At 30.5% G+C, this 15,252-nt stretch overlaps 3 protein-coding genes across 3 annotated transcripts; 2 read left to right on the top strand and 1 right to left on the bottom strand.

The window, feature by feature from the left end:
• Window positions 1-3,652: 3,652 nt before the first annotated feature.
• Window positions 3,653-4,982, top strand: CTAM01_16188 (aromatic prenyltransferase; the record flags this gene model as incomplete). The annotated part of the gene is made up of 2 exons (XM_060532181.1): window positions 3,653-4,785; window positions 4,838-4,982. The coding sequence occupies 2 exons, from the start codon at window positions 3,653-3,655 to the stop codon at window positions 4,980-4,982; spliced, it is 1,278 nt and encodes a 425-aa protein (XP_060373247.1).
• A 442-nt stretch (window positions 4,983-5,424) lies between these two features.
• On the bottom strand, window positions 5,425-6,708 carry CTAM01_16187 (MGT family Glycosyltransferase; the record flags this gene model as incomplete). The annotated part of the gene is made up of 1 exon (XM_060532180.1): window positions 5,425-6,708. One exon carries the CDS (start codon window positions 6,706-6,708, stop codon window positions 5,425-5,427), a length of 1,284 nt encoding a protein of 427 aa, XP_060373246.1.
• Window positions 6,709-7,320: 612 nt separating this feature from the next.
• On the top strand, window positions 7,321-8,332 carry CTAM01_16186 (uncharacterized protein; the record flags this gene model as incomplete). Its single annotated transcript, XM_060532179.1, has 4 exons — window positions 7,321-7,397; window positions 7,461-7,641; window positions 7,708-8,009; window positions 8,068-8,332. 4 exons carry the CDS (start codon window positions 7,321-7,323, stop codon window positions 8,330-8,332), a joined length of 825 nt encoding a protein of 274 aa, XP_060373245.1.
• Between the last annotated feature and the right edge of the window lie 6,920 nt (window positions 8,333-15,252).

Genomic DNA, 15,252 nt, shown 5'->3' with positions numbered 1-15,252 from the left:
TAGGGAGTAGACTAATATTAATAATTATAATTACGATATTTAAAGAGTAGGTCCCTTTAGAGTTTTTTTTATTACTTAGCTTATTAGTTTTAATTATTTTTTTAAAACGACCTTAGTTACTATTACTTTATTTAAGAGGGGGTTTTATATAAATTTAGCCCTTCTAAATAAGATTAGTACGAAGGTCTATATACTTTTCTTAGTTTAAATAAGAAATTATTTTCTAAGCTTCGTTACTACTTAGTTAAATATATTCTTATTTTATTTTACTTATTAAAATAAGCTCTACTTTTATATAGTTTATTAATTTCTAATAATAAGACCCTTTATAAGAGTAATTAATAAATAAGTTAAAAGTTATTTCGTTTTATTTAAAAAAATTTAAGCGATTTATTAATATTACGAATATTATAGGGGTTCGTTTATAACTCTTATTATATATTATTTCTTTATATAATAAGTTATTAAAAATCTTAGTATAATACCTTATATTAAGGATTACTTCCCTTTTTTATTTTAGTTTAATAATATTAATAAGCTCCTAATTAAACTAGTTTAGAGCGAAGTAACGTACGGTTATATAAAAAAAGGCTTTTAAAATAAAGGTACTTTAGACTTTAAATAGCTTAAGCTATATTACCTAACGGTAAACTAAGAAGAAGTTTTTAATCTAAGTTAATAAGTTAATACTAGAGTTCGCCCTATTTATAATTACGTTAAATTTCTTTTTTATAATTATAAATAAACTAAAGTTACTTAGTACGTACTTTTATTTAAAACCCCGGATTATAATATAAAAGGAGTAATTTAAAAAATCGATAAGTTTTTTTTTTATATTCTCTAAAATTTCCTAAGTAATTTTAAAAGAGATTTAGTAATTTATTAATTCGTACGATCTTTTTTTTTAAAAATAAAAGATTATTTTAAATACGGTTTACTAAATAAAAGAGGCATATTCTTTAATAAAATATACTTAGTTTATTATTACGGCCTTTAGTTTTATTAGAATAACTAGTTATTTAATTTAATTATTTTTAACTAAGGGTTTAATTATAATCTCGTTTTTTAACTATTCGGTTTATTATTAAATAAACTCCTCGAGTTTTTGTTAATATTTAGTTAAGGCCGTTTTATATACTTAATTTTAAATAATATTTTATATCTTAACGTATTCTTTAATTAAAAAAGTAAACTTTATAAAAAGTAATAAATTTAATAAAAAAATATAGTTATTTAAGTTTAGAAAGTCCTAGATATCCTTTAACTAGGCTTTAATTTATAAAGTAAAGTATTACTTTAGTTAGTTTTATTAGTAATTAAGCTTTTACTTAGGAATATTAGTAGTTTTTTTAAAAAATATTAATTTATTTAGATTTAAGCTTAATAACTATAATAAGAGTTAAATAATATTATAAAAAAGGATATAATAAACTATAGTCCTTAAGAAGTAACTTTTTAATAAAAGTATAGGGGTCTAAGTTAGAGCTAGGCTTATAATTATTATAAAGTTATTATAGGGGTATTAACGTATATAAAGAGAACGGTTATTTATTAAAAATAAAAAATAGGCTCGAAGCTCGCTCTAATATAGAGGGTATAAGCGAAGTAGGCCTCGGTAATTATATAACTAAGGTTACGTAACGTACGGTAAGGCTATAAATAGTTAAAGTTATTATAATAAAAGCTATATAAGGGATTAGATCTTATTAAAATAAATACTTTACGTAATTAAAAGGTTTATTAATTTATCCTCTACGACCCCAAAAAATATAAAAATCTCTATATATTTAAATTATAAATAATACGTAAAATAAAAAAATAAAAACACCCTAACTATATAAGAAATCTAAGTATATAATTTAGAGGTACGGTAACGTTAAAAAAATAACGATACTTACTTAATTGCCCATAATATAGCGCTATAACTAATAATTAATAATAATATTAATAATATTATTATAAAAAAAAGGATATGAAATTTAGAGCTATAATATTACTTAGGCCTATATTTAATTAGCTATAGGGTTTATAAAAAAAATCCTAACCTACTTACTAAAAAAAATAATTAATAAGTACTTAAAAAGTACGATTATTGAAGTACTTAAATTATTATATAAGCTCGTAAAATCGGGTACTTATTAATAAGCTATATACTACGATTTTTATATTAATTAATTATTAATAATTATATTTACGTACGACCCATACTTATTAGTTTTTAAATATAAAAGCAAATAATTTAGAATTGTTAAAATATAAACCGACGATATATTAGGCCTATTTAATATTAACTTTATAAAAAAAGAGAATAAGGAGCTTTAAAAAGCGGGCTTTATAATAAAATTCAAAAAGGTTCTTATAACAAATAACTTATTAATATTTAATAATAGGATTTTTATAATTAAAAAAGAAACTATTATCTTTTAATAAAAAGGGTAGGGTAAAAAAATTACCCTCGTTAACCCGAACGTAATTAATATTAAAAATAATATAAAGCTAAGCTCGCGCGAGGAATATATATTATAAATATATACTAACTTAAAGTAATTTTTAATTATACTAAAATAGCGTAAGTTATAAAACTAAATAAATAAAATATTAAAATATTTAATAAGTAGCTTAAGTAATAATAAATAAATCTTAATTAAAGCCTCGTTTATTACCTAATTAACCTCGCTACTAATAAACTCTATATTTTTATTAATAAGTTATTTATAAATAATAACGACTTTACTTTATAATTAGGGTATATTATTATCTTAATTAATAAAAATAAAAGTAAGAGCGAATTTATTATATATAATAATATAATTTATTACTCGTTAACTAAAAATAAATAAGTAATAAAAAATATCTTAATATTAAAAATTTATAATATAATTAATAACGTTAACCTCGCTTATACGATTTTAATAATATTAAAGAGGATTACTAATCGACTTAACCTTTTACTAATCTTAATAATTATTTATATTAATTTTTATTTACTATATAAATACGTTATTAAATTAAGAACAATAAGAAAAAAAAGGTTTATAATTAATATTATAACCCTTAAATAATCGTATAAAAAGCGTAAAATCTTTAAAATATATTAAATTAATAAAAATAATAACCTTATTAACGCTTTTATAAAAATAGTACTTAATAAGAGGTTAAAATAATTCGTAAATAATAAAAAAGTTAATATATAAATAGAGGGATAAGTTATATAAAAAGAATAAAAAAAAAGGAAAAGAAAAATAACTTAATAAACGAGCCTAAGGTCGAATTATATTTCTAATTATAATAAATAAATTAATAAAAAAAAAAGAAAATTAGTATTAAATTAGAAATTTAATTTAATTATAATATATAACTAATTATATAGGAGCTAATTAAGGGCCCTATTTATAATTATCGTAGCTAGCCTAATTTATAATTAGAACTTTTTTTTTATACTTATATAGAAATTTATATAGTTTAATTAATCTCTTCGTTAACCTACGGTTCGAACTAACTACTTTATAATAGGGATATTAATAATAATACCAGCTAGATCGTCTGGGAGTTCTGCTGAGCTGCCTTCGCTCTCGCTCTTGCGCCTCGACTTTTGCCTCTCACATTACTTTGCTCCAATCACTACGTCCTGCGCCGCGGTATCATATTCAATATGGGTGAAATGATCATGTCAAATGAGCCCTGGGACTTTCTGAACTCCGTCTTGCGGTTCAGGGACGACGATTCCCAATTCTGGTGGGATAAGACAGGGCGCATGTTTTCTAAGCTCCGGAAATACGCCGGCTACAGCGCAGCAGACCAGTACCGCGAGCTCAACTTCTACTCCCTCTTCGTCGCTCCTGAGCTCGGCCCCTCACCAGACTGCCACGGCAATGTCAGAAGATGGAGAAGTCCCGGGACACCAGACTCTACCCCCATTGACTTTAGTTGGGAATGGGGCCGCGACAACCAAGCTGTCGTTCGCTACTCTTTCGAGCCCATTGGCCTTCACGCTGGCACAGAGCTCGACCCCCTCAACAGACACGCAACAAACGACTGGATCTTCAAGCTTCAGCAACAAAAGCTGGTTCCCAACCTGGACCTGGAATGGTACAACCACTTCACAAGACAAATCCTGCCCCATGGTACGCGGACAAAGACCGTGGACTGCTTCATCGAAGAGACAACGCCAAAGGCAGGCACAGTAGTGGCCCTCGACATCGAGAAGAGCGGACCCGTCATGAAGATCTATATCTATCCCGGGCTTAAGGCCGAAGAGCTCGGCATCACAAACCTCGAGCTCGTGGAGCAGTCTATTCGTAGCCTCCCGACCGACCAGTTCAAATCACTCGGTGCCGAACCCCTCCTGGAATTCCTTAGAGAAGGCACAAAGAAGTACAGCTTCGAGACGGGCATCCTCGCCATCGACTGCCTCGCACCGAAAGACGCTCGCATCAAGGTGTACATCAGAGCAAAGCATACAACCTTCGAGTATATGATGGACTGTCTGACCCTCGGGGGCAAGCTAGATATGTCGGGCGAGGCGATTGACGACCTCAAGGACTTTTGGAAGACCTTCTTAGCGGACGCACCAGATGTTCTCGATGATGACGCCCCCGGACGTGCATCACCGGGCTTCTACTACACCCTCGGATGTGGTAGAGCGATTTCACCAAAGGTGTACATTTCTCCCAACTATTTTAGCAAGAATGACGTAGACGTTCTTGCCCGCCTTCGCAAGTTCTTCTCTACCCGTCGGTCGGACTCAATGATGGACAACTACGAACAAGCCCTGAATGATATCTTGTAAGATCCTCCCAATCCACTCATCGCTTGCAATTGCTAACGAGTCTCTTAGTGGGCGCAAAACTCTGGAAACTCGTTGTGGCAGTCATTACTATGTCGGATGTGCTCTGGCCAAGGGTCAATTAAGGGTGGTGACATATCTCAGCCCCCAGTCGTTTGACTGCGAGAAGGACATGATTCAGGCTCGGAGGCCATAATAATGAGTGATGAGATACTAAGCTGTTGCGTGGTGGTGTAGCTATTCTTTATTACTTGATATCCGATATAGTTTATGATGTTGATTATCCCTATTCGCTCATTATTTTCAATCACTTGTTAGCATGAATTTGCATGTCGTAAAGTCCGAGCTTCCCGTCGGGACGAACGTTTGGTCCGTGTTCAAAAGTGGTGTTAAATTTGGTTTTTTAGACTCCGCGTTATCTGCACGATGTCAGCGTACAACGTTGTATCACTTCTTGGCAAAACGCTGACAGGCAGAAAATTGACTGGGTTCGTAAATTACCACACGTGTGACGCAAACAGAATGGGACTCTACGAGAACAAAGTTTGCTGTCATCATGTCACAGCTTGCAGATTTCAAATTCTATCAATTCTTGTAGGGAATCTACGACATTATTCTATTCTTCGTGGGTTTTCTATCTATGTTTCCCCCGTCGGGGCGCTTAGCTCTACCGCCGCCTTTTCCAACAAATCGCACGCTCTTTTGGCACCACCCTGTGCATTGAGCTCCTCTCCAATTCTCGTCGCATTCTCCTTGTAACTTGTCTCATTGAGCACCTTGTGCACTGCATCGCGAACCTGGTCTACTGAGGGAGTATCGGTCTTCAGATCAATGCCCGCACCAACCCAAGTCACTCGCGCAGCTGTGTCCTTCTTGTCCTCCGAAGTTCCGGCGCAGACGAGAGGGACGCCGTGTGAAAGGGCTTGCGTAACACTGCCGTATCCACCATTCGTCACGAGCAGACGGCAGCGTGGAAGGAGGAGGTCATAGGGAACCCAATCCGCGATACGGACGTTATCCTCGATCTTGACCTTATCGCGGATCTCGTCGGCGAGTTTTGATGGCACAACCAGCAAGTGACTCTTGTCGTCCTGAAGCGCTTTGATGGCGGGAATGATAAGTGACGTCGGGTCCATGGCAAACGTGCCCTGTGTGATTCCAATAATGGATTTGGCGTCGAGGACATCTTGCCACCACGTTGGCATACCAACACTTGCACCTCCAAGACGTGTAACCAGAGGTCCGACATACTGAGCCTGAGGAAGAATAGGCTTAGGGCCCTCCTGGAATTCCAGGGAAGGACACGAAGCCTGGATGTGCAGGAAAGGACTGTAAGAGTACGTGTCTGTGACTTTGAGGGCGGGCAGCCCGAGCTTCTCTCTCTCTGGGTTGATCGTGGGCAGGACTAGTTGTGGTTGACTGATGAGCATTCCTAGAGCAGATTGAGCAGCATGCTCGATGGGCTCAGGCCCTATGTCGGGCAGATACAACGGGACAACCCCCAGAGTTGCGTAATGAGGAATCTCGCCCAGCTCGTAGAGCGCTGCGACGCCCTGAGGCAGAGCGTCAGTGAGAACAAAGTCCGGCTTGAACGTCTTGAGGACACGACGGATATCAGCGACTTGTGCCGTAACGCGCCCTCGGAACATGACTTCTGCCGTCTCGGCCATGTCTTTCGGATTGGCGCCCTCTAGGTTGGCATCTACTTTCACTACTTCCTCCGCGGTAATGAATCTCGCCCCCGATGCAAGGACTCGTTGCTCCTGGGGTGCTATGGTAGTCCAAACGACTTCATGGCCACGTTCAACCAGCTCCCTGGCGACGGCCTGCATTGGCAAAACATGGCCGGTGGCGGAGAAACAATGCAACAAGAATTTGAGCGGCCGACGAGTTTTCGTGGTCGTGGCTGTAGCCGTGGCCATTTCGTCTGGTGTTGAAAGGTGCATCGCGTTCACGGCGCGGTGTAGTTGAACAATGCTATGGTGATGATCTGTTGGATTTGGTGATTGGACGAACACCTAGCGGATTCAGTTGGCATTGCAGCACGAAACAGAGACACACAGTTATTGCATCTAGCAGGTATTATGAATCTATCGATATGCCTCAAACTCTAAAGCTCCTGATTCGTCCATCCGTGTCGATTTGTCAATACCAACAGCACAACACACGCCTGAAGGATAAGATCATCCGTAATCGACCCATGGTAAGGGTAATTCCAGATAGCTATCTTGACATTATCTTTGCAGAGCGCTGATTGAAAAGTCCCATGCGGGTCGAGATACGACGTTCCAAACTCAATTATTACCCCGGGCATTGGGAACCCACACGCATGAGTCGGCGAGCATCACGAGTCAGTGGCATGTTGATGGAGTTGATAACGAGCCAGGGGCAGTTGGGGTAGGTAACCCGGCAGTTGCAATGGAGTCTACCAGCGGAGAAACATTTGGAGGTTACGAGTAAAAGGGTCAGCGACACCGCGCTGCTTACACCAATGTGCCAACAAGCTTTACTGCATCCTTCACAGATCTGTCAAAATGTCCCGAGCTATCGATAAACTTCCCGCTCCCGCAGAAAGCCGCTCGATGAAAATTATTGGACTTGGTCCTAGCCGGTAAGAATTATAGCGAAAGCGCAATATCAAGGTTTGGAGACACTTCACTCATCTGTTCACCAGTACTGGAACTCTTGGTTTATGGCAAGCACTGAAGACTTTGGGGTATACCCCCTTCCACATCTCAGAACTCCTACCCTATGGCTTTCAGCAGATGAGAGCACTCCAGGAGGCTATCATTGCCAACGACAGCGACAAGCCATTTCAACGAGCCGAGTTTGACAAACTCTTCGCCGGTTATGATGTAAGTTCAGGTGTCCCGGCTGTGAGAGCTGGTTAGAGGAGCTCATCTAATACCATAAACCTTTAGTGCATCGTCGAAAGTCCTTGCTATCTTTGTCCAAACATCATCAAAGAGTACCTGGAAGACCCGGATGTCAAGTTCATCTTGACGGAGCGTACCCCGGAGTCATGGGCCAAGTCAATTGCGGGATCCCTCGGAGCCTATCATGCAAAGCTAGCGAAGCCGCCTTTGTCAATCGCCAGATACTTTGACAGCTTTATCTGGGAGCTTACTGCACTATTCAGAGCCATGACATACAGATGGTCTGGCGGCCTGGAGCCCAGTTCCCCTGGGTTCAATGAAGCACTTTCCAAGAGCTATGTTGATTAGTGAGTTGACGTCTTGCGCTTCAAAATCGCCATGAGCAGATGTTGACGATTGCAACAGTTTAGAGAGTGTGAAAGCTCTTGTGCCTGCTGACAGGCTTCTGATCTTGAACCTTGAAAAGGGATTTGGCTGGGAAGAGATCTGCACGTTCCTAGGGAAAGACGTTCCCGAGGACCCTTACCCGCGCATCAACGCCATGTCCGACTTTCATGTTGCCGCAGAGATGGTGGTCTCTCCCGCAATCAAGAAGACGATGCGAATTCTCACTTCGTCAGCGATTGCTATTGCTGGTGTTGGAATTTGGTACTGGCAGAGAAAGAGGTAGCACCCAGGGCCTCAAGCTGAGGGGCTTTTGCGACAACTGTGTAGTCATCAAGTACTTCAACAAAATTCGTGATACCCATTACATAGCTGCGGGGGTGTTACTCAGAGTTCTGGGATTTGAGGACGAGATGACAGCAGCATCATTGAACAACTGGTTGCAACTGCGTCGTCCAATTGTACTATGCCACTGACCTGGATTCCACGAGAGTAGGAACATCACTTAATCTCATCTACAAATGAGTCAGAGGTCATCAGAAATGATATTAATATATTCTTGCTTGTTCATATACCAAAGGCGGCAATTGGCCAGTCTTGGAGTCTATCTAGGACCATTGGGGTCGTAGGCCGAGACCTCAACTTCGAGCCGCATACCGGGTTGCCCAAGCTTTGAGGCCCCAATACCTGTCAGAATTGGCGCATGGTTGGGAGCCCACTTCCTCATGTTCTCTACCATTCGGCCAAGGCCATCTTCAGTCCAGGCCTCGTCAAGTGCATACAACCGGATGCGGAAGACTTATGACCATCCTTGGCCGCCAGCTTCCTTCAGGGCAATGTCAACATTTTCAAATGCTTAGTCGATCTCCTGCATGAGATTGCTGGGAACCTCTCCAGTCTTTAAGTCCCAACCCCCTTGAATTTGGTTTAGTGAGCAATTTGTTTACACATCATATACATACACCCTGCTTAAAATTAATTACCTTAGCTAGATATTTCAATATTATCCCCCACCCGGACTGCTTAACTATAATGCATCTCCTATAACAGTTTCTTACTATAACCGTTATATAAGAAGTACTTATTAATATCCTTATTATAAAGTAGTTAGTTCGAACTATAGGTTAATAAAGAGATTAATTAAACTATATTAACTTTTATATAAATATAAAAAAGAGGTTCTAATTATAAGTTAAGCTAGCTATAATAATTATAAATAGGGCCCTTAATTAGCCCCTATATAATTAGCTATATATTATAATTAAATTAAATTTTTAATTTAATACTAATTTTCTTTTTTTTTTATTAATTTACTTATTATAATTAGAAATATAATTTAACCTCGGGCCCGTTTACTAAGTCGTTTTTTTTTTTTTTTTTTTTATATAACTTATTTTTTTATTTATAGTGGTTTTTTTCCGGCTTTATAGGCGCAAAAGATCGACCTTAACGGGATTATACTTTTAAGAGAAATTGTATAATATAGTATACTTTTTAACTATATAATACGCGCAATATATCCTAAGTACGCGCTTAATATAATATAATAATTTTAATATAAAAACCGCTATATAATTTAAGATAAGTAAGCTACCCTCTTTAATAACGGCGCTAGTTAAAAAAGTCGATAATAGAGGTCGGCCGTAATAGTTAGCTATAATAGTCGGCTATAATAATTAGAGGCGGCCCTTAACTATAAAGGTTCTAAATTTTAATAATAACATAGAGGTTTTTAAAAAAAGGGCTAAATAGGCTAATATTTACTACTCTTTAGAGCTTATAAAGATTTTTTTTATCCTTATCGCTTCTAATATTACCCAAAACTCTATTTAAACTAAACAAATCTACTAAATAAATTTACTAAACAAACCTATTAATATATAAACTACTACTTCGATAAGAACCTACTCTAAAAATACTTATTAATAAGTCTACCCCTCTTAGGCTAGGCGCCCTCTTTAGTTAACTTAACGCTATAGCTATTATAACTAATATAAATATACTTAAAAAATAGCGAAGTACTTTTTAATAATACGGAATCTAGCTAGGTAATAATATAAATACTATAAATAGCCGGGCTAATATAAATATTAAAATTTAGTATATTAATACCGGTTTAGAAATTATATTTTATAGAGCTAGAAATCCCTTTAATATAAGCTATATTATAAATATAAAGGAATATATAAGGGGCCCCCTAACTCTTAATAAGAAGGAGTATATAATACGGGATCTAGCCGCTTATACGGGCTAGTATTAAGAGGTTTTATATATATTAGAGTAGGTATAGCTTGTTTTCTAAACGGGCGGGGGAAAGTTAAGAGTTTTAATTAATAATTAAGTATAGAGCGTAATATACTTAGTTTTCTTTAATACGTAATATACGGTACGGCCCCGGCGGATTACCCTATCGGGGGGTTATTTCTTTATTTATATATTAACTTTTTTTATTATTTATAAATTATTTTAACCCCTTATTAAGTACTACTTTTATAAAAGCGTTAACGAGGTTATTATTATTATTAATTTAATAAATCTTAAGGATCTTGTGCTTTTTATATAATTATTTAAAAGCTATAATATTAATTATAAGCCTCTTCTTTTTTTATTCCTAATTTAACGAGGTATTTATATAATAAATAAGAATTAATATAAATAATTATTAAGATTAGTAAAAAGTTAAGTTAATTAGTAATTCTCTTTAATATTATTAAAATTACGTAGGTAAAGTTAATACTATTAACTATATTATAAACTTTTAATACTAATATATTTTTTATTACTTATTTATTTTTAATTAATAAATAATAGATTATATTATTATATATAGTAAATTCGCTCTTATTTATACTCTTATTAACTAGGATAATAATATATTTTAATTACGAAGTAAGGTCGTTATTATTTATAAATAACTTATTAATAAAAACGTAGAGCTTATTAATAATAAAGTTAATTAAGTAATAAACGAGGCCTCGATCGAGATTTATTTATTATTATTTAAGCTACTTATTAAGTATTTTAATATCTTATTTAGTTAAAATTATAATTTATACTATTTTAATATAGTTAAAAATTATTTTAGGTTAGTATATATTTATAATATATATCCCTCGTATAAGCTTAGCTTTATATTATTTTTTAATATTAATTATATTTAAATTAACGAGGGTAATTTTTTTACTCTACTCCTTTTATTTAAAAATAATAATTTTCTTTTTAATTATAAAAATCTTATTATTAAATATTAATAAGTTATTTATTATAAAAACCTCTTTTAGTTTAGTTATAAAGCCCGCTTTTTAAAGCTCCTTATCCTCTTTTTTTATAAAATTAATATTAAATAGGCTTAATATATCGTTAGTTTATATTTTAATAATTCTAAATTATTTATTTTTATACTTAGAAATTAGTAAATACGGGTCGTATATAGATATAACTATTAATAATTAATTAATATAAAAATCGTAATATATAGTTTATTAATAAGTACCCGATTTTACGAGCTTATATAGTAGTTTAAGTACTTTAATAATCGTATTTTTTAAATACTTACTAACTATTTTTTTTAATAAATAAGCTAGGATTTTTTTTATAAGCCCTATAGCTAATTAAGTATAAGTTTAAATAATATTATAGTTCTAAATCTCGTATCCCTTTTTTTATAATAATACTATTAGTATTATTATTAATTATTAACTATAGCACTATATTATAAATAATTAAGTAAATAGCGTCGCTTTTTTAACGTTATCGTACCCCTAAATTATATACTTAGATTTTTTATATAATTAGGGTATTTTTTTTCCTTTAATTTTATATATTATTCGTAATTTAAATATATAAAGACTTTTATATTTCTTAGGGTCGTAAAAGATAAATTAATAGACCCCTCGATTATACAAAGTATTTATTTTAATAAGATCTAATCCCTTATATAGCTTTTTAATAATTATAATAATACTTTTTTTACGTAGTTTAACTACTAATTTAAAATCGGCTTTCTTTTTTATTATATAAAAAATATTAAATACCTTATTATTAATAATAAATTACTACGTTAGGGCTTATTATTATAGTTTTCTATAATATCTTATTAGTAATATTAGTACCCTTTTAGTATTTTCCTCTTTTTTATTATTTATTAATACTATTATAACGATTTTATTAAGGATAATTTCTTATATTTTTATTATAAGTTATACTATTTCCCTTAACCTTTTTCTTTTTTATAAGTTAAAAATTATTTTAATAGGATCCGTATAATATAATCTAACTATAATAATTAATATTTTAAATAGCTAATTACGATCTTTTATAATTATATAAAACCGCTCGTTAATAAAAATTAATTTATATAATCTAGCCTATTACTAAGTAATTTTATACTAAACTTATATATCCGAATTTAAGAGTATATTTAAATTAGCCCCTATATTAGGCTTATTATACGTAGTAATTATTTTATTAACTTAATTTTTTAAGCTTACTTTACGTAACGCTTATATTACTTTTTTAATTATTTAGGCTCGTTAGTTTATATTTAATAATAGTAATAAGGCTAAAGTCGTTTTTAAATATATTTTAAATACTAATAGCGTCGGTATAAGCTTATTAAGCCTTATAATATCGTTATAATACTTAAGTACTATCTAAAAATATTTATTATTAATAAAATCGGGATTTTCTTTTTTAATAATTTTAAATACCCTTTTTAACTACTAGTATACCCTTTTTATTTTTTTAATATTATAATACGTTTTTATAAGTACGATTTTTATTTATATACTATAAGCTATTATATTTTTTTTAAATTTTATTAACTTAAAACTTATATTAACGTTAGTTTTAATATTATTTAGCGGTCCTTAGTATATATTAATCTAGCTTTTTTATAAAGCTATTTATACTATTTTTATTTATAAATCCTAGAGGAATTACTCTATTTAAAATAATATAGCTTTATTAATTATATATAGAACTAGTTAACTATTTAAATAGAAAATATTAACGACAATTTCTTAATTAAAATTAAGTTTATTATATAATTTAAATTTAAATTTACGTAGGCTTGACGTATTTATTTAGTATTAATAATATACTTTTATTAACTACTCTAGCGCCCCTATTTTAATATTATTATAACTTAATTATTTTAAAACGTTATATAGCTTTATAATTAATAAGTATTTAAATCTTTAGTATAGTTATCTAAGCTTATTTTTTATTAAATAATTAATTAATTTTATATTATTAATAAGCTTTATAAACGCATACCCCTATTATTATTTAACTATTTCAAAGTACTTATTACTAAAGATTTTATTCCTTATATTATTAAATATAATACCTAGTTAATTTATATTTTTTAAATATAAAAGAAATAGGGTATTAATAAGTAAAATATAAAAAGTTATTATTCCGAAGTACGTCTCTATTTTTATTATACTTAGGGTAATAATTTCTTTACTTAGGCCAAAGCTAATTTTCGTAATACCTACTATTAATATATTAAGCATTATTAATATAATTTTTTATAGTACTTAAAATTACCCCTTTTTTTTTATTAATTATTATAATACCCTAGTATTTAAAATAATCTTATAAAAATTATTTAAGCCGTACTTTTTACTTATATAAAATACTTATATAAGCTTAGTATTTAAGTAATCTAAGTAGTATAAAAAGGACCTCTTTAGTTATTTTTAAAATTACTTAGTACTATCTTTTTTTTTAATATTAATAAAAGTAGTATTTTTTTTTAAATATTAAGAAAATAGAATTTTATATTATTAAATTCGTCCTTTTACTTATTTTTAGATCCGTTATCTAAGGGACCTTCCCTTATTATTTATAAATAAAAGCCTATTTATGAAGAGTTTTTATTACTTTTTATTTATTTAGTTTTATATATCCTCTAAAAGCTAATAAAATAAAAAAAGAGTAATTAATATTATTAATTTTATTATAATTTAATTCGTTAATATAAGGGGTAAGATTCTTTTTATTTTTTAAATTTTTTATAAGGGGCGGATATTCTAAGTTATTATTTTAACTACTATTACTAAGTTCTATATTCCTAGATCTATTTTTATATATAATAAAGAATTAGCTAAACTAATAAAAGCTAGTTTTACTATTTATTACCCTTAATTTTTTATATTATTTATATAATTTAATACGCTCTTTTTTAAAATAATTACTTAACTAATATCTATTTTTTTTATAAATAAAGTATTACTTTTTTTATTACTTTATTTATAAATTAAATTTCTATTTATTTAAGAAATCTAAGCCTTTTTATTAATAATTACTATATTTAGTTTCTTTTCCTTTTTTATTATATATTTAGTTAACTTAATATTATTAATAAGGGCTATTATATATTTAAAAATAGGTTTAGTATAATATTCTCGCTTTAATATTAAAACTAAATCTTAATTTTAAATAGAGCGTTTTGTAATTTTTAAGTACTTAATATAGGGTTATTTTTATTTTTAGTATATACTAAATTATAGTATAGAAATATTTAATTTTTTACTTATTAATTCCTTTATTTAGCTAGGTTTTTATTAACTTATTAATTTAATTAATAAGCTTTTTAAGGATTTTTACTCATAATTTACTTTTTATTATTTTAGTTATAAATACGACCGAAATTATTTATAACTTAAATAGGAGCTCTAAATTCTTATTATAAGTTTCGAAGCGGCTTTAAATTATATTAATAATACTAAAAAAGTCGTTTTAATTAAAATTATATACCGCTTTATAATAATAATTAAAGGCTTTACTTATGAATATAATATTAATTACTAAATAGTACTAATATTCCCTAATCCTAACTTTTTTATAATAATTATAAAATATTATTAAGGTTTTTTATAAAACCTCGTACTTCCCTTTAGAATATAATTTCTTTTTTAAAAAGATCTTTTTAAAATTTATAAATTACCTCGTATTTATTACCGTATTTTTAATATTTATATATAATCCCTATATTATTATATATTATTAATAACTTTAAGTCGTTTATTTTCTTTTTTACTAACTAATTAGTACTGAATTTTATATTAATAATAGTAATAAGCTATAGATTAAAATAAGTAAAATTATTAATTATCGTACGTTTAGTACTATATTTTACTTTTATATATCTTTTTATAATAATAAATTACCGTTAATAATTATAAAAAAGAAATCTAA

This window comes from Colletotrichum tamarilloi (assembly GCF_030869305.1).
Source record: "Colletotrichum tamarilloi strain Tom-12 chromosome Unknown Scaffold_202.1, whole genome shotgun sequence".
Lineage (NCBI taxonomy): Eukaryota > Fungi > Ascomycota > Sordariomycetes > Glomerellales > Glomerellaceae > Colletotrichum > Colletotrichum tamarilloi.
This window is presented reverse-complemented; position numbering and strand designations above follow the sequence as displayed.